Source organism: Calonectris borealis, chromosome 29, assembly GCF_964195595.1.
Source record: "Calonectris borealis chromosome 29, bCalBor7.hap1.2, whole genome shotgun sequence".
NCBI classification, from domain to species: Eukaryota; Metazoa; Chordata; class Aves; order Procellariiformes; family Procellariidae; genus Calonectris; species Calonectris borealis.
In genome coordinates this window covers 4,408,520-4,433,276 of record NC_134340.1, presented here as the reverse complement: position 1 = coordinate 4,433,276, position 24,757 = coordinate 4,408,520, and the positions used below count along the sequence as shown (strand labels likewise).

The 24,757-nt window shown below is 56.1% G+C and overlaps 1 protein-coding gene across 12 annotated transcripts in view; it reads right to left on the bottom strand.

Annotated features, from left to right (window-relative positions):
• Positions 1–38: 38 nt before the first annotated feature.
• The window catches only part of SNX27 (sorting nexin 27), a 34,720-nt gene continuing 10,001 nt past the window's right edge, over positions 39–24,757 (bottom strand). For 5 of the 12 annotated variants that reach the window (XR_012677628.1, XR_012677629.1, XR_012677630.1 and 2 more), the window contains 13 exons: positions 21,931–22,162; positions 18,657–18,849; positions 17,611–17,675; positions 16,693–16,797; positions 15,517–15,595; positions 13,308–13,471; positions 12,002–12,091; positions 9,542–9,691; positions 9,068–9,196; positions 8,752–8,811; positions 6,776–6,838; positions 3,943–6,547; positions 2,046–2,205 (listed from right to left, as the gene is read on the bottom strand). Coding sequence is in view for 5 of the 12 variants with exons in the window: in XM_075176180.1 (XP_075032281.1) it covers positions 2,158–2,205; positions 6,776–6,838; positions 8,752–8,811; positions 9,068–9,196; positions 9,542–9,691; positions 12,002–12,091; positions 13,308–13,471; positions 15,517–15,595; positions 16,693–16,797; positions 17,611–17,675; positions 18,657–18,849; positions 21,931–22,162 (1,378 nt within the window). In the remaining 7 variants the exon portion in view is untranslated. Of the gene's footprint in view, positions 2,206–3,942; positions 6,548–6,775; positions 6,839–8,751; positions 8,812–9,067; positions 9,197–9,541; positions 9,692–12,001; positions 12,092–13,307; positions 13,472–15,516; positions 15,596–16,692; positions 16,798–17,610; positions 17,676–18,656; positions 18,850–19,165; positions 21,056–21,930; positions 22,163–23,173; positions 23,367–24,188; positions 24,422–24,757 lie in introns of those variants that run through there. The other 7 variants (XM_075176180.1, XM_075176182.1, XM_075176181.1 and 4 more) reach the window with 5 other exon arrangements.

Sequence of the window (24,757 nt, the reverse complement as noted above, 5' to 3'; positions counted from 1 at the left end):
CAGCGCCCGCGGGGAAAGAGCACGGCCACGGTTCCCAGTAGTTTCATCAATAAATCAATTTATTTAAAAGAATATGTTACAATTAATTACACTAAGTGACTTTACCAAACAACCGGCATGGTTAGAGACCGAGGAATGAGACACCGGGAGCAGCTGGGGGAGGGAAGGGGGGGGCTTTTTTTTTTCCTTTTTCTTTTTGCGGGTTTTTTTGTCGTTTTCTTCACATTTCTGACTCACAAATAAAAAATACAAGACACTGCAGTGAAAGACAATTAGAGTTCTCTCAAATAAATTAAAGAGGATGCGGATGGCAGCGAAATCGGGGCGGGGGGGGGGACGTTTCACCGGCTCCAACGCGAAGAGGGTCACGGGCGGGATTATTGCTGAGACCTGCCCCTTTCGTGCCACTGATGAGCCCCGGCGCAGGGGCTTTGCCGGGGGCTGGCGAGGACGGGGGGTCCCCGCACCTCTCCCAACCCCCCGGGGCCTCCAGCGGCACAGGGCTCCCGAGGACACCGGCCCCGGGGAGGGCGAGAGGCACGGCCGAGCGCAAATCCAATTACTCCGGCGCTGGGCTAATTAATTCCCGGCTCGCGGCCTTCGCCTTTGCTCTCTCCCGGCGGCCCCGGCTGCAAAAGCCGCCCGAGAGCCGAGGAGCCAGGGGGATCCTGGCACCGACCGGGAATTCGACCCCAAAGCCCGTGGAGGCTGGGAATGCGGGGGGCACGGCGGAGGGGCAGGGGTGGGACGGCGTCTCCCCGGCGGGGCTTTTAAATCCATTTTTCCCTTAATCGGCCCTGGGAGGGAGCGGAGCCGGGTCCCGCCGGGGACCCACCGAGCCCCTCCGCCGACGGCATCCCGGACCCCTCCTCGTCGCGTGGCTTCTCCCGACCTCTCCCACCCCGGCGCGGGGCAGCTAAACCCCTTCCCAAAACCCGGGCAGAAAGGGGAAAACAAAGCCAACGCAGGCATTTCCCACTTGGCGTCGCCGCCCTCCCACACCCACGGCGCCCGGGGGGCCCTCAGCGTGGCCGAGGTGCTCGCCCACGCCCCACGTTTGTGTTTTGCTCCTCGTGGGGGGAAGCAGCAGGACCAGCATCTCCCAAATACCACCAACCCCCCCCAAACCCACGGCTCCCTGGGGGAGCTGGACAGAAACCAGCCCAAAACCAGCTCAAAAGCAGGGAAAGCAGCTTTTCTACCTTATTTCTCCTCCTGGGCACTGCTCGGCCACCCGCGCCGCGGGCACATCACTCGCCGCCGTGGCTGAAGACGGCCGGTTTTCGGAAGCGCTCTCCCGTCTCCTCCGAAAAGCCCGAGGGTCTCGGCCCACCACCCACGGGGGCGGCGAGGGGAGCGGGCGGCCACCCTGCCGCGGGGTGCCGGAGCGAGGGAACTGATCCTGGAACCCGCAGGATCCCATCCCGGCCGCGCCGCTGGGCTCCCCTCGCTCCCGGAGCCGGACGTCCCCCACGGTCGCTCAAAGTCCGCGTGAAAATACCCAGAACCGAACCGAAAGACAGGAAAAAATAATAAAGTCAAGAGCTTGTAAACGTGTAGAGGTCCTTGTGCCAGGAGAGGTATTTCCCTGTAACGTTGCTTCTTTTTTTTTTTTTCCTCCTTTTTTTCTCTTTTTTTTTTCTCTAAAGTTAGTTTTTAAAAAAACACGATGGGTTGGGAAGAGAGATGCGTGTAAAAACGCAAGCTTAAAAAAGGTACTGCCACCGATATGAAATTTTAAAAGAAATATATATATGTATATACGTGCACGGCCTTTGTATATATAGCTTTTTAGGAGCGGTCGGTTGGTGGGTTTGGTTTTTTTTTACATACATACATATATATGTCTGAACAGTGCAAATGGATGACGTTTCTCGTTCCAGTTGTAAAAAATAAAAGCACAGTCCACCTTCTGGAACAGGACCCAAGCGAAGGAAGAGACAGAACACCCTGGGGCAGCTCCTCTGCCATCCAACACTGCTTTCCCCTCTTTCCTCGGCCGAGCCTGCCTTTTATCCTAGTTGCTTAATTCCATAAACATGAAGTTCACAAATGGTATTATTATTAATAATATTTAGTTTAAGGGCTTTAATACAATAACAGAATTTTAAGTGTTAATTGGGGGAAGGGGGGGTTATGTTCTTCCGTGACGAGGGGCTAAGTGGCCGCGTCCCTCTGCTGTGACCTGACCATCTGAAAGATATTCTGAAAGAGAAGAAAAAGGACATTAAAAGCGCGATGTCACTCGGGAAGAGCTGGGTTCGACGCTCCTGCCGAGCTGCTCCGCAGCCCTGGGAGCGCAGAAGGGACCGGGGGCGCCCCGTGGGGTCCGCCTGAACCCAGCCCAAGCCAGAGCCCGGGGACGGCCGGCACCGCTCCCGATCCCAGCACGGACACGGCACGAAGCGAGGGACTCGCTGCCGGGCAAACATCCTCCCAGCAAACCACCTGCAGCTCCCCCGAACCCCCCTCCACCCCGACAGCCCTCAACCCCACCAGTAACGACCCCCGGGCTGCACCCGACCGGCCCGGGGAGCTGGCAGGGAAGGAAGGGGCTTGCAGCCAAACCTCACCCTCGCTCTCCGAGAGCTCCCCCAAGGCGCGGCGCTGGGAGCAAGGAGCCCTCCCAGTACCGATGCACGTCGCATCCCAGCTCCCGTCCCCAGCGCTCGCCCCGGGCTCCGACTCCCCACTGCCGCATCCCGGCTCGCTGCGAGCTCCCGGCCGGTAACGGGGACGGCAGGAGGGGAGAGGATCTACCCAGCAGGCACGGCCGCGAGCCCTCCCTGCGCTAAGGGCTCCCAGGCGCGGGCGCCTCCGCTCAACCCGGCGGCGAGAGCTGGGGGAAGCCGGGTCTTTCAGGAGCAGACGGGATTTAGGCAGCCCTGGGGATTCGCCGTGGCCCTGACTGAGCAGCGGGTTTGGGGGCATCCCGGCACCAGGCCGGGCTGAGCTGGGATGATTGTGCTGCTCTCCTCTGGGCCAGCTCTGATCCCAGATGGGAGAAGACCCCAGCAGACGAGGGATGGTCCTGCTGCACCCCACCTGCGCACTCCCGGGGCCTCGGTGCGGGGCCCCATCTCCGCTGCCGGCGTCAGGGCTGCTGAAGTACCCCCCGCCCGGGCCGAAATCCCCACCGTCAGCCCCGCTTCTACCCTCTACGGGGCTTCGCTGGCGTTACCCTTCGGTACTTCAGCACTGAGCAGCCCCACGATGATTTAACCAGCCTGCTCTGCCCACCTCTGCCTCGCACCCGGCTGCTGGACACCCTCCCGGCTGCCCCACTGCATCCTCTGGCTTCATCCAGCCAGCACTGGAGCGGTCCCAGCGGATGCTGGGATGCTGCTGGGATGCGCCGCGCAGGAGGATGCCCGTCGCGTTTAGGGGCAGTCCCGCGAGTGGAGGGTAGCTCAGGGATAAGGCAGCGGGGACCTCCTGCCTGGGCTTTGCTGCTCCGGAGAGCCGGGGCGCTTGCTGGGAGCCCTCGATCCGGCACGTCCCCACTGCTCCCCGGCACTAACGAGCCCTCCCCGTGCACGTGGGGCCACCAGAGAAGGCAAATAATGCCCTGCAGGAAAGTGGCTCAGCCCGACGGCTGAAGCTCGAGCAGGAGATTAAAGGAGGGCAGGAAGGAGGCCAGGAGCAGCCCTGGGAATTGGACGGATCCCCCCCGGAAGCCCCCATTCTCTCCCGGCTCCACAAGCATCCCTCCCTCTAGAAAAGGGCCAGAGGCTGCAAATAACCCAAATTACGCTTGCAAGAGCTAACCCACGCTGAGGAGCAGCTCAGCTGTCGCGAAAGGAGGACGGAGCTGTTTCCCCGCGTCCGGCTTGGTCACGGGGGTCCCCGGTGACTGCCCTCTGCCCCGTGGCACCGTCTCCCTCCCAAAACTTCGCCTACAAGGACCGAGCCATCCCGACATCCCCGAACGGAGTTTGTCACCTGCAGCAAGCCAGGCTCATCCTCCACGGAGCTGTGCACACCTCAGCCCCCTCCGGAGAGGGGACCCAACAGGGCCACCACGTCCCCTTAGCGCCCGGCGCGAGCAGCGGGGACCACAAGGGTCCGACAAAGAGCTGGGCTTGTATTTCTCGGCGAGATGGCAGATGGGCTAAGCCTCAAACCTGCTCTTCCTGAGCACACCCAGCGTTATCAGCCAGCATCTGCGGTTTGGGAGGCAAGTCAGCAGTTTACAGAGCACTAAATATATCTGTAAAGTATCTGCCAAATTCCATCAATCTCTTTATTTTACGCTGGGGAGAGAAAATCACCAAGTGGCTGGTCAGAAATACTCCTGATCCGGAATCAGCCTTCCCTCCCCTAACGCCGGTGATGGGTAGGAATAGGCAGCATTCGGGGGGACGCACCGTGCCCCGAAGGGAGCTTTGGGGGTGGCGGGAGCTGCGGCAGTGATCCACAGAGCACAGCCCGGGGCAGACAGCACCCGGGAGCCGCAGCCAAGGGCTTCTCCCATTATACCAGGTGAAATCATGCAGAGGCGTATAAATTGAATGGGAGAAAAATCTATTTCCCTGGCAGGGAAGCAATGGGATGTTTAGTGCTGAGGAACAACTGATTTAAGAGGGAAGGAAAAGCCATTCCCTGGTTTCTATTTCCAGAGCCATTGTTGCGGCCCCAGAAAGAGACGTCACGGCTGTGGGGAAGAGGCGATGCTCAGCAAGCGCTGTGAGCCGCTCCTTGACGAGCCCTCGAGCCGCGGCCCCGGCAGGAAGCAGAACCGAGCCCAGCGCAACCCACAGCCGGTTCCTGCGCCCGCGCGAGCCGGGCTGGCACACGAGCCGTGGCCACTGGGCTCCCATCGCTCCCCGTGGCTCGATGGGTGCCGGGGCTGCAGCGAGGTGTGGAGCCTGGGGAGAGGAGACGCGATGGCAGAGGCTGCTTCTTGCAGCTTTTGCTGCATTCAAAGGCTGCAGCACGAAGCCCAGAGCCTGGTTCGCAGCTCGCTCCTTGGCACGGCTGTGCTGATTGCAACAAATCCTCCCAGGGAGGTCTGCCACCCTCACCGACACCTCCTCCTCCTCCCTGGAGGGAAACTGGCTCCCTTGCTGCTGGGGATAAGCAAGGGACAAGTTCGAAGCAGTCCCGGGGAGCCAGCAGCTCTGGGCACAGCTCTTCCACTGCCCCCAGCCCTCCCGACTCACCCACCAGCTCCCCCGCTGCAGTTTTGTTTCCAGAGCTAGACAATCCTCGGTCCCTGCCTGGGGGCTCGCCCTGAGCGAGGAGAAGGGGCGCAGAGCCCCAGCACGGCTAAGCCGAGCTGCGGCTGTTTCTGCAGAGCCGCCCCGTTCACCTGCGAGCAGCACGAGCGAATCCCTCTCGGTGTCTCCAGGCTTTGTAGAGAAGACATCAAACACCTGCTTTCAAGTTTGAAGGGGCACTACAGGAACACACGCATGACTGCGCACACAAAACCTTTGCCTGTTCTTCCTCAGATACGCCCCATGCAGCACACACTCGGTGTTTTGGGACTAGAGGGTTTACCCCAGCGCGATCGCGGGGAGCGTTATCGTGCAGGATCTGTTTGGCAGAGGAAGTATTACACAGGGCGGGAGGCTCCCACACCCCCGCGTTTCACGGCTCTTTCCTGAACGGGTGACACATCCCACACCGTCTACTACAGCTTTCTGTTCAGTCAGACAGGGGCTCTTGCCCTCTTTGATGTCCAACACTTTCTAGCCAACACAACACAACTCCTACCCGAGAGAAGCACCTACCAGTACCGCTGGGGTTAACAACTTTCAGCCTCACTACACACAACTGCACTTTCTCTCTTACAAGTTAAATAACCTGCAGCTATTTCCGATGCCTGAGCAGAGAAGTAAGATTTGAAGTGGGAGTATGGCAAAGCGCTGGGTCCACGGCGGCTGAACGGCACGTCTGCAGCCCCGCGGAGGATGCTACGAGCCCCCGGCTTGCAGAGGCGTCTGCAGAGGCTGCAGCTCCCCGCACGCACCACCACGCCAGGGCATTACAGCGTTAGATGGCTCTCGGCAAGCCTTGTCCGTGCCTGCGCTATGGCAAAGGTGCTGGGATAAAAGCCTGCACGGGGTATCCTAGAGACAGGCAGGCAGCATTCATGGATGCTTCCCGGTACATCTTGAAGCAATTTAAAGCGTTTAGCTTTAAATCCTGTCCGGGCTGAATGCGGAATCGGCCGGGCAGAGAGCAGCAGGAGGAGAGAGGCGCATTTAGGTGCTACAACACAAGCGTTTTTGCTCCCTGCTATTAAAGCAGCGCTGCAAACAGCATCTGTCAATCCCTAAAGGTCTTTGCTCCACCACTGCAGAACAACAAAAGAGAAAAACCACACACCGCCAGCCTGCGGCTTGCAGGATCAAGTCTTTGGTCCTTTAAAAGAAGTGCAGAGCCAAGCGTTTGTCCCCTTTCCAGCCACGCCCTTTCCCTCTCCTGCGGGGAGGCGAAGGGAGCCGCGGCTCGGATCTCAGCCATCAGCTGCAGCGTCATATTCCGGGTCTTCCAAAGACTGGCAGAGTCCAGGAGACGGGCAAGTCGGGACCACGTGTTTCTACCGTCAGGAAAGAGGCCTTTAAGCGCAAAGCCATCTCTATCCCGTGAAAAGCAGCAGTAGGGTATTTTACTTTGCGGGCTCCCTGGAAGGAGAAGCCACTACGAAAGGACACTGTCCTACGCTAACAGGCACTGGAGCGGAGGAGCAGGAGAGACGCTACATCCGCAGCAGAGCAGCCAGGCTGGCTCAGAGAGCACAGATGCTGTTTGTTTTCAGCCCAATTACCTTGCTGCACATATTGTCTTTACTGCAGTTCTTGTTATCCTTGTCTGTTGCTTCCTCCTCCACCTTTACAAGGGAAAAAAATAAAAAGGGTATAAATAAAAACGCAGAGCCAGGTGGGATGGGAGGAGACTGAACAGCTGGTGTTGGAGCGGCTGGGAGAGCATCGGGACGGGATCCGGAGTGTTCCATGGCCGTCGGACACGGGGAGCTATGGAGGAGCTGGGATTCGGAGAATCCGTCAGGCAACCCACTCGGGCAGCTTCTACTTCATGAAACAACATGAGAGCCACAAAGATTTGTCCCTACAAGGGACAGAGATGTCACCTCCAGCTGGGACACACGCCCCAGAGCCAAGTTCCTCGGCTCTGCTCATGGAGCACGGGGAGCGCTGGGTGCTTTCCGAAGCTGAGTTGTGTAACCACACGCTATCGAACCTCTCGGCTCCCTCCTGCAAGGCTCAGGGCCGGGACAAAGTGGGTCCGGGCTCCGGGGAGGCTCCTGACCGCTGCTCCTGCAATCATCCACCGGATAAACGGGCTGATCTGGGACTCCGCAGACTGGAGCACAGCCCAGCACCAGGAGGTCTCCTCGCCCCTGCCTGCCTGCAGGTCTCTGGTCGCTCATGGGAGGCTCAGCTTCCCCCCCTCAAGCTAAGGCAGGCCAAGAATCCCATTTTCTTATTTCCTGGAAAACTCTTCCAGGTTTACACTCCTCCATCCCGCTGTTACACCCTCCAGTGAGCACGGCTGCCATGGTCCAGACCCTGCGCTCTCCGCATGTCTCCAGCACGCCTCCCACAGCCAGCACGGTGCCAACCCTGGATCCCCGCCACGCCGAGGATGAGCACCAACACCCCTGCCGTGGGCCGATGCCCCGCAGGCAGGGAACTCCCAGGTAAGGAAAGAGGGAGGCACCGTTCCCATTTAGGAGCAGGCAGCCACAGGGCAGATTTTCTTGGATCACCATTTCAGACTTGCCGCATTTAAGCCCCGTTTTAGGTACCCAAATCCATCACCTGGCAGAAACAAGCCACCAGTGGAAACTGGAGGGCTGATGCCAGCAGCACTGATCAGATCAAGGGCGAGAAGAGAGGATCCAACCTCCAACAGCTGCTTATCTGTGACCCCGCAAAGGAGAGCAACGTCTCCGGGACAGCAGGGACACGGGACGGGGATTCGGTAGCCGCACACAGGCGAACCCGGGCCAGAGCGCCCCGGGGCTGGCCGAGCAAGCTGACTGCATGCGGCTTTTCCAGCTGCTCTCTGCCTCCTCCCCACAAGCGAAGCTGATGGGAGCAGTCCCTGGGGAACGACAGATGTGGGGCAACCCCAAGGAGGAGCAGCAGATGGACGCCAGGTGATAAAACGTCTCCCTCAGGTGGGAGGAGAGGACAGGGGAAGCACAGCAGTGGGGATGAAGACGACAGGGTGGGCTGGCTCGCGTGCAGCTCCCCACCCGGGGCGCAGAGCCAGGTCTAAGCCCAGCTTTGACAGGAGAAGGTTGAGCAGGCACCTCAGGCTGGGATTCAGAGAAAAAAAACCCCAAACCTCTCTGTACTTCTCAGCAGCTTTTCGCCAGAGGCTCTCACAACCCTTTCTGAATAATTCAGCAACCTGCATAATCTCTCCGGAGGACGGACCTTTTGCCATCCGCATTCGACAGCAACCACCGGGGAGGGACCGGCCGCAGTCACGCAGCCTGGGAACTGGTTATCCTGGTCAGTCACGCCTGCATGAGGCTTTCCCAGCACCAGGAGCTCCTTGCTCCAGGTGCAACATGAAACACCCTCCACCCACAGAGCCCAGGCCTTTGAAGGCCAGCCGGTCTACCCCGCGCTCCCTGGAGACCCAGTATCACTCCTCTGCGCGTCCGATTACTCCCGGTACAAGCTGCCGTTGAGGACCAGCCAAAAACGCTTGCCACCAAAAGCCTCCTGTAAAAGGTGAAGCCGGTTCCCTGCAGACACAGGTTCTTACCTCCTTCCTCCACTTCAGCTCGCAGAACACCCGTTCGAAGCACTCGTGCATGTAGTTGAACTGCAAAGAGAAAGCAGGCATCTCTCAGAGCAGCGAGCAGCCCCAGACAGCCGCCCTGGCTTCCAGCCGGAGAGTGTCTGGCACCGGTTGCCTGCCAGAGCTCCCCGTGCTGCGGGCTCCTCCTGGTGGCCACTGGCCCCCGCGTCTCCTCCCACCCTAAAAGCTGGAGCACAGGGTGCTCCTCCAGCTTCTAGAGGGAAAAGCAGCAGGCTCTGGGCTTTTCCTTAGCAAATCTGCAAAGAAGAGGGGTACTTACATAGGGGGTGAAGATTTTAACCCATCGGGGTTTCTTCTCTCCTCGTGCGTATTCAAAACAAAATGCCATTCCCTCTTCGTCTGTGTCCCACCGCTGCATTTCGTCCCATTCGAATGCTATTACCTGGTTCTGAAGGAAGACGAAGCCCAGTGAGGCCAGAGCCCAGCAAACCGCGAGGAAGGGGAGGTTTAAGGGAAATCAGGTGGCAAAAGTGAAGCCGCGCGAAAGGGGAACGCGGATGCCTCGGACAGCCTCGCAGAGACAGGCACGAGCCGAGGAAGCAGAACGGAAACGCGCGCTAACACCCACAGAGCAGCCAGCCAAACCCCGCGCTCCCAACCACTGCCAAAATCCCTTCGGATGCCGCTCAGCAGCAGCCCTGAGCCCCAGAGCCGCGGGTGCTGGTGCAAAGCCAAGGTGGAGGCCAGGGGCTGAGCCCAGCTCCCCGGGACCTCAGGGCAGAAACCCCCTTACCTCCAGCTGGCCCTCCTCTGTGCAGGCGTGGAGTTTAAAGTGCTTAATGCTGATGGCTGTGATCACATGTCCCTTCCGCCGAGAGTCACAGGAGCAATGCGGGAAGATGATCTCGTTGTAACCCTCGCACGTCCGTAACATGTTTAAGTACTGCGGAGAGAGAGCCGCAGGCGTTAGCTTGCTCGGACAAAGGGAAGGGGACCCCTGCATCCTCCTGCTTCTCACATGGCCTCCGCCTCTCGCACGCCCTAGCGCTAATCACCCCCTGGGAAATCCTGGGCTTCATCCCAGCCCAGGGAGGCTGGGTCCCCTCCAAAGGAAACCGAAAACCCGCAGGCTGTGCTAGGGGAAGGAAGGAGACCCCTCCAGCTGCTCAATTCCCCTCCACAAAACGTGGATCCATCCAGGCACAGACGTGCACAGAGCTCCTCATGGCCTCGAACGCCAAAAGCCCTTTGCAGGAGAGCTGGTGCAGCCGGAGTCGCCGATCAGCGTGACCGCGCTCAAGGGTACGGATCTGAGCAAACAGCCAAAGCAGCCTGGGACCGAACGCACCGCTCTCGCTAGAGCCGTCCTCCTGATCGTTACAGGCTGAAGATGAGGCCAGAAAAAGAGGCGGATCTGGGTTTCTGAGAGTCCTTTGATGCAAATGCTACAACTCATGAGAAGGTCCAAAGAGGTATTTTGGCTATTTTTTTCTTTCTGAGTGTAGCTCAGGCCAAGCAGCGCTGTGAGGACACCGGGGAAGCGCTGGGAGCTCAGAGTCACGGCTCGGGACGCGGGAGAAGCCAGGAGCTTCTCCAGGGGCCGGGGCTCCAGAGCCCTGCAACCTCTCGTTGCACGAGGAAGGTTTACGCAGGGCAGAACTACGACGAAGTCTGAAGTGACTTTTTAACCGAGGAACAAGCCACATCCAGACTGGAGGAAGGGGCAGATTCTCAAGCATTGTGCTCCAGGCAGGACCCTTAGCAACATGGGGGCAGGCAGAGGATGAAGTACTTTGACTTCATAGGCTCCTTGGGACACAGACGTCGTCGTCTTGACCTCCTGCTAGAGCAGGGCCCTACCGCACCTGGGGGGGGATGTGGGGGTGTGTGTGTGTATATATATATATATATATATGCTGGGATATACCCTTTCCAAAGATTCAGATCTTTCTTTGGCCATTAAAAAGCCAGGGAGACAAGCAGAAACAAAACAGCCATGAGACAACCCACAGGAGGAAGCGTCTATTTACGATCCTTATCATTAGTTAATAATTAACTTTCTTGGCTTAGCATTTCAGGTGACCCTTCTGGGGTCCAGCCCAAGGTAGTCCCCCCGCAGGGACTCTGAGAACTACCGCAGTCAAAGGGGCTTTGAGGAGAGGCCCGACCAAGACCAGCCACGCTTCCCAAGGCCGCTGCTCTTCGAGAGGAGCCAAGCTGGCCCCGAGAACGCAGGCGGGGTGCAGCGAGTCAGGGAAAGGGCAGCCTGCGCTCCCTCGGTACCAGCAGCCCCGAGCAACCCAGGGAGTTATTTACAAGTCAGATTCTTCTGCTGTTTGATCTTCAAGCCAAGCTTGCGTCTGGCAGATGAGCTCAGGGCATCCCCTTCACTCCCCCACGCCAGGCAGGCTCATCGAGTCATACCAAGCCCCCAAGCGTTTGCTGGGCAAAGCGATAAAGGGCAGAAAATCCCCGACCAGACAGCGAGCTCTGACACAGGATTTGCAGTCCGGGAAGACTTCTGCCGGACGAAAAAAAAAGAAACTAAGGCACAGAGCGGGGAGGAACTCTCGTTACGAGCAGGCCAGGACCCACGCCTCCCTCAGCTAGCCCAGCACTGCCATCTCAGAGGCAGTCTGAGGCAGAAAGAGACCTTTGCCTCTCAAGTACTAGGAAGAAACAGCCGTCCCTGAAGGGCTGCAGGTGAAGGATTGCTACACCACATGTTAAGCACCTCACCTTTCAACGCTGGCAATAACCCACAAGGTTTTATCACTGCCTTGTTTGGAGCCGAGTCAATGGGTGATCTTGCCAAGGACAAGCCGCTGTTCGAACGCGCCAGGCACGAGGGGTGGTTTTGGTTCGTGCAGCAGCCGACCCTCGGGCACGGCCCAGCCCTGCGCCTGGCATTCCTGCGTGCCTGCACGCCCTGCCAACCCCTCCGGTACTAAGCCCACACCCCCACAGCTCTCCATGGTTATTGCTTTCCAAGAAAGATGTGTTTTTCAAGGCTGCGTGCATAGAATGCTTTGGTTGGAAGGGACCTTTGAGGATCATCTAGTCCAACCCCCCTGCCACGGGCAGGGACATCTTTCACCAGATCAGGTTGCTCAGAGCCTCGTCCAACCTGACCTTGAACACTTCCAGCGACGGGGCATCCGCAGCTTCTCTGGGCACCCTGTGCCAGTGTCTCCTTTCCAGACACAGCACTGCAAATAGGAAGGAAAGCAAAAGGACAGGTAGGGTAACTCACCATGACCATCTTCCTCTGCTCGCACAGCTTCTGCAACTGGTAGGACTTCTCCTCCGCTTTGATGTAGCCTTTCTTGACGTCATCAACCGCCTTAACAGAAAAAGGGAAAGGAAACCCAGGAGGTCAGAGTAGAGGATCTCTTCACTGAGTCACAAAGCTTTGCCTTCCCTGGCTGGCCCCGAGGCTGTTTTGAGCAGCCACCCAAATTCACAGCCCCGGAAGGTGCCCCGTGTGCCCAGGGAGGCAGAGGGATGGCCAGGCTCAGAGGGGTGGTTCTTCGCACTCGCTGACTCCTGCCACGAGCCTCTGACTGCCTTGGGGAGCGTACAGATGCCTAGGCGTCTAGGAGGACTTTGGAAGAAGGTCCCCTGGCAAAAGAGGATGGGTCTGGACATGCTGGTACCTGGTATGCTGCTTTTGGCTTCAGCCACAGGCAAGGACAGGCTGGCACAACCCCTCCACTCCAGACACAGCCGTCTCCAGCAGAGCAGTGCTGGCTTTTACCCACTGTGCTGCTGGAGCGTTGGCATGAAAATGTATTTTTCCTTCAGGGCTGAGCAGGTACACGTCCCCTACTTTTGCTCCTCAGCTGCACACTCCAGCAAGGACTCCTGCCGCTGTCACAAAGCGACTTGTAAAACCGCCAGCCAGTAAAGAGCCAGTCTAGGAGATCAAAGAATTTGACAACTACTATTTTTATTTCAATTTGTACCAGAGGCTGGTACAGGCCCAGTTCAGAGAGCGTTGGGACAGCATTTTTGGTGGTCGAGACAGCGCAAGATTCATCTTCCTGAACTTTGCAGTTATCTACCTCTGAGCTGGTCCTAGACTGGCTTTACACAGGCAACGGGAGAACTTGGCTCTTCTCGGACTCAATTCATCCCAGAGAATCTGCATAAAGTGAAGTCACAGGCAGAAACGTCCCCTCTCCTTAGGGTGAACAGGGAGAAGTCTGCTCCCCAGCTGGTCACAGACATCTTCACTGACAACACACAGCATTGAGGAAAACCTACCCGACCCAAGGAGCGCAGCCTCTCAGGATCCTTTTGGCTCGCTCTGGGAAGGCAACTTCCCCGCAGTGAGAGCGGCAGAAGTCCTGCTCCCGGTCCGATTGTGACTTGGCCACAAGCTCACCACAGCACTGCCAATTCACCCAACCATGGACTTCTGCTCCTTGAAGTTACCCAAGCAGGACTGGCCCTCAACTTCACACTCTGTTGCCAGCACGCCAAAGGATAGTGGTGTTCGGAGCAGTTCTGGGAGCCGGGCACTTGTCTTGCCTTACCTCCAGTAAAAAATTACCCACCTGATGGAAGAAGTAGGTGACTGCCAGGTCGTTGTCATTGAGAAGCACCTCCTCCTCTGTAGTGAAGAGCCATTTTCGGATGGTCAGGCACGTTCCCGGCACTGCTGAGGTGTAGTTCTGCACGTAGAGTTTGTGGGGGAATTCGTTGGGCGCCAGTTTGCGCACTGGAAAAAGCACACGACATCGAGGTAAGCACACAGCCCCGCACAGCGTCAGCGTCGTCGTCTGTGACTGCGGCCTGGCTGCCGTACGAGTCAACATCGGCGATGCCCTTCAGCTGAGCCAGCCGGGATCAGGACCCCAGCTCTGCTCCAAGGCTCTTCCTTCTCCTCCCTGACCTTCCTCCCTGAAGCTTTTTTCAATACCTGCTTCCATAGTGTCGGACCACGCTGGTCCTCCAGTGCACAGGCAGGAATCCGCGTGAGACTGAACGCCTCTCGGCCGTCGGAGAGCTCAGCGCGGCTCTCAAGCATCAGCACAACAGCCTGACTTCATCCCCTGTTGTGCACAGGGAGGTCCACCCTGCCTAAGCCTTAGGACCACAGTGCCCTGGACCTATGCACTGTCCCCACGGCGTGGGGGCACTGGAGAAGGTCCCCCCTGTCCTGGCAGGCTGCCACCAGCGAGCCCCCGTCGAGACATTTACTGTGTTCGGATCTGCCTTACCCAGCTATGATGGACAAAAAAAGGCGAGTGCCAGTACGCCTCCTTCATCAGGCAGGGATATGGTCACTATCTTACTGCGGATGGAGCTTATGGTTTCGAAAGAAATTAAATGGAGTGTATCCAGACAGTAATAGATGTGGATGTTCACGGTGAGTGTCCAGAAAGCACAAGCCAGAAAGGTTAACTGGAGTTTTTACTTTCCAGCGCAGTTTGAGAAGTGCTCACAGGAACGAGGAATTAATAGCTCCAGTTAAGAGTCTGGCACCGTAAAAGCTTCCTGCACGAGACCGTGCCAGCGCGCTGCAGCATCCCGTCTCCCAGGAGCAGGTACTCCTGCTCAAAGCTCCCCGTGCAGCCCTGCCTGGCCTCGGCAATCTCGCAGCATGTCGACCCTCTGGCCCTGGTCTTCCCCCACTTTGTCCGTGTCCTGCTCAGACACACAGCACCCGGCAACCCTCAAAAAGCGACCACAAAGCCAGTGGCAGAGGCAGTTCTGCGACGCCAACAGTTTTACAGGAGACTGGCGATCTTGGCTGCCCCAGGGTCAGCATCTGAATGCAAACCTAGCCTGTTCTGTGAGATGAGTCATTTTGGGGAGGGCTTTAAGTAGCTAAAAATTGCCCCGGCCGTTCAGCCAGAATCTTGTGAGCACGAGGAACAGCCCTAGAAATCTCTTCCTACAAGGCACAGCTTGCCGTAACAACAGGATGAGTTTGAGGCATATAGAGATGACAATCCAGAAATGAAGATACCCAGCTGGGAATGAGAAATACACTTGGCTGACAACGCAGCACAGGGAAAAAATAAACCACAAACCAACCACTACACCCATTTTGTGGCGTGACCACGACGTTTTGGCCTCTCTACAGCTTCAGCGAACCCAACATGAAGCTGGGCGAAATCATCAATTGCTGCGGCCAGGGATCTGAACAGCAGCCAGGAGACCCCAGCACGTGCTAAGCTGGAAGGACGGCAATTACTTAAGTGCCAAAATGATCGCCCGGAATCCCACAGTCAGGCCTCAAATACCCTCAGGATTTAACCACGGAAGGACAACGAGAAGCTAAGATGCAGCTTGCAGCACATCCCCTCCAGGACCTGGACACTCACCCACACCTACATGTGTACAGACTGAGTGTGCCCTCGATCCATTTTCCTTTCCAGCAAAGGAAAAGGAAAAAATCCATCCCGAGCCACTGCTGGTACCCCCCTCTCCAGAGACAGCGGCGTTGCAGTGACTCTGCCCACTTTTTCTAAGCTCGCTGGACCCTTTGAACTAAAGTAAAATGCGTCTCTCGGTTTAACAAAAAGCTCGTCTCCTTGAACTGCTTAAGAAAGGGAAAGTCAAGCAGCAGCAAAAAAAGCCATCAAACTTTGAGGGCTCCTCATTATCAGGGCCTACTGTGCCTGCCCGATCCCTCCCGGGGGCTTCTGATTTTGCGAGTAGAGATAAGACCTAAATGAGAGGGCCACTGGGCTCTGCTGGCGCTGCAGAGCTTGCTCCTCAGTTGCTCGTCAGCACCGAGGGGATTAGAAGACTTACCAAAGGAGTGATTGATCACTTCAAACAAGGCGAAGTAGTTTGCGGTAATACTGTCCATTCCGACTTTCGCAGCCACAGCCTGAAGAGCAACCGAAGAGGAAAACAGGGTGAGAGAAACAGGAGCCAGCAGCTGTCCGGGGTACGGCTGGCTTCATACAGGTTATTCCCAAGTATTCCCTAACCCGAGGTGTCAGTCAAGATAGAATACCTGAATTTTCCTCTTCCAGTAAAACCAGATGTTTTCTTAAGCAAGGGCTGGGACGCTCCTGCTTTCCCCTTCCTGTAAACTGCTCTAGATTTTAAGTGCCACCATGGCTGACAATTAGGTCATCTTTTCTTCTGATGCCTCCAGCTTCAGTTCCTAATAGAAGAGCCGTGCACACCTCTCCTAGGAGTTTTCTCCAACAATGCTTCGGTCCTGCACGCTAGTACCACAGCCAAAAGTCACAGACCTCAGCGAAGGCGACGGGAAATTCCATCGGCTGTGTCCCAGGCACACGAACAGACCGCGAATCCCACTCTGCCGTGCAGACCCGGAGCTCCCGAGAGCCTGCTCTTTCGCAACCCTCTGGCTCCCTCGCTTGCAGCAACATTTTCAGTTCCCCTTTCAAAAAGGGTCTCCCCCACACCATCTTATTCCTCCTAATTCATCAACAGCTTCCACCTTTCCTCCAGCAGTGCTGGTTGAAGTCAGTCGTCCTCAGTTTTCCACTTAAAGCACTGGGCCTCCGGCCACTCGCAAACCTGTAATCTGGCCAGAGGATTCCCAAAAGGGTCACTACACTTAATATTCAACTTGCTGTCCTGCCACACAGCCACAGCGAGACTCGTGTGTTGGCTGCAGGCAGCTCTTGGATCCAACTCCTCCACCGCAGCCACTGCAAGCCATTACACACAATCTGTCTAGTGCTTAGAGCCATCCGCCGGCTTTAAGATATTATCAGTGAAAATTAATTCAGCGATGACTCTGTCCTTGCAGCCAAGCCTGCCAGCGAAAACGCTGCTTCAGCACGGCGCAAGGTTAGAGTTCTCCAGCATCCCTGTCCTCTCTGCCACAGCAAAGCAGCGTCACTGGTGCCCACCTGCACTCGAGAGGAGCAAGTGGGTGCCCACGGGGTCTTGTTAACGTCCGAATTATGTTAATCTTCCAGTCAAGGCAAAAAACCAGTAGCTCACCTGGTACACCTGGTCTGTAGTGCTGTTCTTTTTGACTCTGACTGTCACTGTTGTTATATCTGGTAATGCTACTCGGAGCTCCACGTCCGAGACGCCGTTGTAATTCTGAAGGAGGGAAGAAGAGAGGACAGAAATCAGCATCACACGAACTGAGCCCCAGGCTCTATGGACTATTTATTGCCCCGCACTGGCTAATTAAAATGGTTGCTTCTAACAACCAGCTGCTCTGCAAGCCTCAAGAATCCAATTCCAGTCTGCACCAGAGAAATTCTGGAAGAAGGAAGATGCGAGCTCTGCTCCGAGACAGGAAGCTGAGCAAACCGCTTCAGACCACGACGGGGTAGGATTTTCCATCCACGGGTTTGCCAGTGAAGAGCGAAAGCCAGCTCCGGGACATGGCAACTTAACGCACCATGGAAAGGTTGGAAAGAACAACAGTTGAAGGGCAAATAGCAACCCACCGCTGCTGCCTGCAACTCGCGTCTCGGGAGGAGCAAGTCAGACAGACTGGTGTTCAGAGTGCCTGCTGCCTTTACGCCAAAGGCTGACGAATGCAAACAGCTCACAAATGCAAAGCTACCTGGGCCGCCACCAGCACAGAGACCAGCAGGAAAGTCAGCGAATGCGTTTTTTTGCCGGGTCTCCCCTTGCCAGAGAGCCAGGGAACGCAATGAGGCCTCGTGGCTGCTCCTGCTCTGTGCACACCTCCGAGAGCAGCTGCTATGGAGAAAAGGTTTCCTGCGTGCAACGACAGACAGCAAACTCCAGCCTTGATTTTTTGCCATGGTTTTCTATTCAACCAGCTGAGGCCTTGGCAGGGAACGTCCTCGCTCTCTGATCCAGTTTTACCAAGCATTTACGGCCTCTGTAACAAGGAAGGTCACGGCACAGCTTCAGCACCATCGCCTACGTGCCTACCTCGTCCGACTCCGACAGGAACTCCTGCATGATGTCGCTCTCCCCAATGACACGTATCGAACACACTGCGGGACAGAGAGCGCAGGTTAGTGGGGTGCCCAGGGAAAGGGGGAGCCCTCCCCTCCCGGGACCGGCCCAAAAGCGACATGGAAACAACAACTGTCTGTTCTGCGGGCGGCGTGAAACAAAGGTGGTATCTCCAGCCTGGAAAAACCTTCTCAAAGCAAGTGCTTTCCGGTCTGTATCAGGTGTCCTGGCACGAAGACTGATCCAGTCTGAACCCCCCACAATAGCAAGCGACAAGAGGTGTTGAGTAACTCACTGAGATATTCCCCGTGGGTGAAATCCAGGCCCCAGGCACAGGGCCAACAGGAGGTTTAGACTACACTTAAAAGCGGGCGAGAATTTCATAAATAGTACTTTTGCCTCTAAAAAAACCGTTATTCCAGAGGGACTGAAACTATTTGGGAATTTAGGCCAAGTTCAGCAAATAATTTGGACCCGGACTGTATCGTGTTGCCTCTAAGATGCAACCAGCCTGCCCCCTCCTCCAGCCAGCTGGAAAACGAGGATGAAGACGAACGAGCTGGGCAAGGCAGGGCTGAGATATCAGCGGGGTGGGGAAAACCTGACCCACATCCATCTTACGGGAAGAGGGGGCTTCAATCCCAGGTGCCGGGTAAGGAAAGAGGCTGTTAACTCACACAAATTAATTGAGCTGCTTCCAGGCAACTAAGAAAATAACACAGCATCACAGGAATGAGGGGTCATTGCTCCCCAAATCCCTCGTTATGCGTTAGAAAACTAATTATACATTTTGTTGCTGGAAGTGCACTGCAAGCCGGTAACACGTGCACCATTAAGCTGTGGCAGGTCTGAGCTCCCTCCCACCACTTCAGCCGTAAAATCCAACCCAGCTACAAACGAGCTTCTTCCCCTCACAGGTAAAAGATACCCGGGAAGTTCTGGACCTCCCTGAGGATTTGTCTCCCCGCTTGCGAGGAAGGCGGCGTCCGGCTGCCTGGGCTCTCCTCCCAGCTCAGTACCTTTCTCCAGGTACTCCTCCAGCCCTCGCCGCCGGGCGTCCAGCTGCTGCTCCGACAAAGAGAACGGCCACTTCCCGGGGAGACGGGGAAAAGTGAAGTTGGCAAATTCCCGTTTCAGATTCTGGTGCAGGATGGCAAACTCCCGGTACCGCTTCGAGCAGAGCTGGCGGCCCGCCATGTAAACATTGTAGACCTGCAGGGAGGAGAAGAGGCTCACTGGGGTGAGAAAAGTTTTCCAAATCCAAACTGGCACAGCTCTGCCTTCCCAGACCCACAGGTAGCACAAGACTAAATTAGGAGGGTTTGAGCTAGAATGAGAAACTGGTATGAATAGTTAAATATGCCACCGCTGACCCCTGGAGCTGGGGAATGTCCCAACTACTACCTCCATCTGAAAGCAGCAGGATCAGCATAAGTTCAAGGTGCCTTTCTACTCCAAGAGGAGGAGAAACCCACCCAAATCCTTTACGAAAGGCCCTGAGCCCCAATGCAGCCGTCCCGGCGTTCACCTGGATCATCTCCCGCACAAGCTGCACACAGGAGGGTCCCCGAGGTGCGCCAAGCCCCCACCAGACAGATTCCTCAGCAATACCGTGCTGACCGCATAGTTGTTTTTGGCAACAAAAGCCTCGTCGCCTTCCAGATGGGCTTGAAGCTACTGCTGCATTTCCAGTTCATTGCAGAATTGAGCCTCAGGTTGCAGCCAAAGCCCCAGAGCTTTCCCCGAGACACAGAGGTCCCGAACCAAGCAGGAGGCCTGGTTTGTGTCTGGACACAGCCCCTGGCAGCCACGAGGTACCGACCGTGGGGCAGATCCCAGGGGGGAAGCAGCACTGTTTGTCTTTTAGGAGCACTCCACGTTAACCAGTTTCTTCACTATGCGTGCACTCCTCCAGTTTCGTTCTGGACACCGTTAAGGAAATAGGACTCTGGTCCCAAATAGGGGAAACCCATAGCAGAGTCACGTTCGCAGGACATTTCTCAGCACTGCGATGCTCTTCAGGGAATTCCCTTCCCGTTCATTAACCAGCCGCCTCCATTTTTAAAGCCAATCTGCTCAGTCTCGCAGGCAAGTTAAACAAGCTCTTATCTAGGCATTGCTAATATGCCCTCAGTGATAAGGAGGTCCCAAACAGCAGCGTTACCTTAATTAGCTTCACACCAGGAAAGGGATGCAGCGGGGAAGAGAGTAGGTTCATGCTTTTTCGTGTTACACAAGGGAAGTGTTTGCAACCGCAACCTTTCCTCTTGAGGAGAGGAGCATCACCCTCCACCGTCCTCCCGAAGCCAAAGGGCTGGCAGAGCACAGAGTCGTCGTCTAGCAAGAGGCACGTGCCGAAGACACACCGAGGGTGGCTTCAGCAGCGCCCAAAAGACTCAGAACCCCAACCTGCTCCCCATATGAGGGCCTGGAGCGGTCCCAGCTCGCTCGCCCTCCACGTCTGCGCTCCAGATACCTGCCTGACAACCTTCACAAGAGGAAAGCGCTCCAACAAAACCACAGCTTTTTCCTTAAAAAGAGGCACGTGTTCAACCCTTCCGGCATCACCTCGAGAGAAGGTGCCAGGATGGGGCTAGATCCGAACAGCAGCAGCTATTGTCAGTCCAGCGAAGAGGTTCCCTTCGACCCCCCCTTCTTTGAGATCCTCTGGTTTCTAGGACCCTTTTTCTCCTGCCCCACACGGCACACCTGATCCGACAGCATCCCGCCGGGATGGGACAGCACACGCTCCCCGTGAGGCTGCGGATCCACAAGGATCCCATCTGTCCCCTTCAGGGACACGCGTGCCAGGGTGACTCGTTGAAGCGACACGCTTTGCACCGGAGCCTGACTCCTCTGGCGAGCCGAGCGCGGCTGAACCCCCTGCACCCTTCCGCTCTCACCACACGCTGTTTCTGCCACACTGACACTGGCTCGTGTCTTCCTTGGGAAAATGCCTCTGTCCTCAGCGGAGAGAGGAAAAAGTGATGAGCCCGTCTGTCATCTGTCCCCAGCACTTCACACTGCAACGCAAGCGTGTCCCGAGGGCGACCGCTCCAGCCAAACCTGCCTCCCAGTCTGGGAGGGTGAAGGAAGCCAGCGGCACAAATCTTCCAGCCACGAGTCAAGGCAGCAGCACAACTAACACACCCGATACTCGTCATCTCATCCCAAGTCCCTCCACCTCATCGTCCACCCCCACTGATGGCCGCACAGTTCCCTGGCTCTGGAAAAACGAGGACACAGAGCAGGAGAAAAACGTGGTCTGGACATAGGTAGGACTGTGCTCCTAACAATAAGCAGCTATTTGCAGGGGGAAGAATACTGCCCTTGTGGCATGCGTCTGTCTCTACCAGTCGCTGACTGAAACTCGGGGCCAGCTGGGGTCCGGCTGCAGGCTCTGCGGATCCTCGCTGGGCGCGGACCCGAGGCACGCTCAGAGCAGCGGCCAGCAGCGCGACGCAGGGCGCTGGGGGCCGGGGCGGTCGAGGGAGCTCGCAAGCCCAGCATCTGTGAACACTACACAGCCAGGCAAGCAAGCGGAAGAGCTAAGCCAGGTCAGGCCGACTGAGGAGGTTAAATACACCCCAGGTGTAGCAAGGAGACGCAGTTCTGCAGACGAGTGTCTTTGTCCAACCCGTTTTGGGTCCCTCTCCAAACATTTCCTTACCAGCCGCAGCCAGCCACCCCCGATGAGCCAGAATCAACCTTAAGCCTCAGAGGATGCACCCATGTCAGGTACCTGGATGACAGATCACGTTATCTAGGAAAATGACTGCCAGCCTCCCCAATAAACGCAACAGAAGAGGCAGGGAACCCAAAGGAAAAAGACTTTTTACAGCTATTTCCCCCGACATTCCCTAAAGGGAAAAGAAATTCTGTAGATGGGAAGCTATGCTTCAAGACATCTGCTCCCTTTGCTTTTACATCTATCACAGATGTCCTTAACACTTGGTGTAAAACAGGAGATACAAATACAAAAGCTTATACGAACAAAATAATAACTTCCTACTTAATCTTCACAAGAGATCAAGCTATTCCAGAAACATTAATAAAAAAGCTTCCCAGCACACAGGAAATAGCTGCAAAAGAGTAACTGAGCGCAGCAAGAGTGAGGACGGAGCAAGCCTAAGAAAGACAGTGTCAAAACCAGTCAATGATAAATTAATGTTGCTCCACCCTGAAGACAAACAGAGAGCGTTGCCACCAATTGTCACTAACAGCAAGGAGCACACCAGCTCGGAGTGCAGATGCATCCTATCTCCAGAAAACACCATCCAAGCTGATACTAACCACAAACTTCTCGCCGTTTTGCTCCACGTGCTTGTAGGTGGGGATGGAGATGGGCACAGCTTGTTTTTCTGTGTAGTCGTAGAATGACTGCCCCAAAGAGTCATCGCTGGGATCAAGATTATCTGCCTCGTGGGGAGGCACAGACAACACCGTCAGAATTAACTCCTTCTCTCCTGCGCGAATCAGGTCCACCACTTGCTTGTGTGTTGCTCCTTCGACATTCACCCCATTCCTGCGAAAGAGAAAGCAGAAAAGCCGTAAGCAAGGCGGAGGTGACTGCAGAGCCTTCAAACCACGCCAGGACCAGCCTAGAGATCCATCACATATCTGCTTCCCTGGAAACCCCCCCCAGCCTCAACTGCTCTGGTTGCTCCAGGCTCGCTTTGGTCTAAACTTCACTAATCTTCCCTACCGATGATTTCTCATGCTATTAGTTACTGAATTATGTTTAAAGACTTCAGACACAACTAAAACTTCTTTAAGGCTCATGCACCCCCTTGAATATTTAAAACAAGTTTTGCAGTTTTTACCGTTTCTCAATGGTACGACATGGCACGTTCGCACCCAGAAAGCGAGCCTTTTCCTGTCAGCTAAAGACAAATGCAAGAAGAGCACAGAACTGGGGAAGAAAACTGAACGCCTAACACACACTACTCTGCTCCCATCCACCAAGACACAGCACCCACGAGCACATCTGCTTCAGTGCAACACAAAGGAGACGTGCATTCGCTTCAGCTACTTCTAGGCAAACTGCTCTGCCTTGCCGCAAGCAGCCCAGGAGCACTGCTACGGCGAGTAACGCGTTTCTGCTTCCTAAATTGCTCCAACCTGATTGCAAGTGCTCGTCACAATTATGCCCCAAGCCCTCCAGGAGCCCCGTGGAAGCTCTGAAGACCCGAGACATACCCAAGCCACTTCTAAAGCATTCCTGACATTCCTGCTCTCCTTGCGAGCTCAGTTAACCATCGCTTGGGTCTTGCTTTGCCCAGAAGATACGGACCATACCTTGGCCAGCCTGGAAAGATGCTGGACCTATGACTTGATTTCAAAGCAAAGAGAGCTGTTAGGTTCTCTTCCAAATCTGGAAAAGGACAAGCCTGTTTTTCCTCCTGATAAGAGCTAAATTTAGTAGCGAGTCTCCATAAACTTGCAGTCATCACAAGCATCTCTGTGAAGAGTTTGGTATCCGAAACATTCCCTGAATAAACAGGAACAGGCAGAGCTTCACCCGCTGCATCCCTACCAGTCAGCCCGGCCGTGCTCTCGCAAGGCTGCCGGAGAGCCCGTAGGTCATCGGCGACGACAGGTCCCTTTCACCCCTGCTTCCCGAGCAGCTGCTTGGGACCAGCCTGGAACAAACCAGCCAAGGAGCTTCTCACCGCTGAGAAGCGACACCGGCAACCACGCCATAATGCCAATTCGTCTTCGCTCACACCTAGGAATTTCCCACCAGAAAGCCCAGCGTTGCCCTTATTCTGTGCTGCTGGCTACGGCCATCACCTTATGCTTCAGAGGAGTGCAAGAGGAAAGCAGGCTGCGCTTTCCCAGCCACAAATCCTGACCATGCAGGGAGAGAAAGGGCTCTCAAATACTCCCTCTGGCAATCAGCTACTCCTTCCTGCAGCCTGGGAACAGACCGCCATCATCTCACTGCCGAAGACGTAGTGCTGGTCACAGAACCACCCCAGCTTGCCTTAAATCAAGCGCAGCATTTAGCTTTCAATCCCCAGCTCTCAAATGAAAGAGAACAGCTCTTACCGCTTCACATCAATCATTTTTTATCGAACTTTTACTTAGAAGAATTGCCCTGGAAAGAGCCGATCTTGACTTACAAATCTGGGTGAGAGATCCCAGGCTCCGAACCAAGTTTAAAAAAGCCCCAAGCGGTGCTTGTGAGCCAGAGACAGCGCTTGCACTTTGCCAGAAGCTGGACAAGAAAGCTTCCCCCAGCTTGGACACTACCCGCGGTTATCAGCCCTCTTAGAGCTCCCGGTTCGTTTCACGGAAGGGATAACGAAGCAACCCTCAGATGCAGCCCCTGGGCTCTGTGTGATAAGAGTGCTGGAAGAGCTGTACACAGCTTTTACAGCAATGAGGCCGTTAAGTTCAGGAAGAGGGAAAATCCCCTCCCCACCGGCCAGCTCTGCCACAGGGCAGGAGCCTGACCTCCAAAGCAGCAACTTTGGTTGCAGAGGGCAGCCCTCGTTACCGAGTCGAGCCGTTAGCCACCAACACCGTCACACTACAGCGACATTTGCCTTTGTTCCACCTGACGGACGCTCACGTGCTGCTCGCTTATCCCAGATGACTTCTGCTCGCCCAGAATTAAACCCAGTCGGCAAAGTCCACCAGCACCGCTGCCCAGGTATGATTTTTGATGGGGGGGGATGAAAAGCCAGAGGCTCCAGTCGTGCGGAGAAGGCTGCTGTTTGCCCACACCAGGAGGGACGGCAGGCCAGAACGGCTCTCCTCCGCGCGCCCCAGTCCTGCCCTGAAGAGAGAAGGACAAAGGCAGGGGAGTTTAGCCACCGTCACACGCTCGACCTCGAGCCCATCTCCAGCCAGCGACAGGCAGAGCCCCCGCCGGCTGGCAGCAGGGGCTTTTGGATGACCCGGGCTGCAGGACTCGCCGCTTAGTCCACGAAAGTCAAGGCTGGTTTTTAGTTACTCAGCCCCAGCTAGGCTGGAACTAGATCCTCAGCTTAACTTCCCACCAGCAAAGACCTCAGACACTGCGCTCTCCCTTCTGCCAGCAGACCGAGAACAAACACGCTGCCGGCTTCCTCCTCTTCCTCTCCCACACCCTCCTCAGCCCCTGGAGACTTCT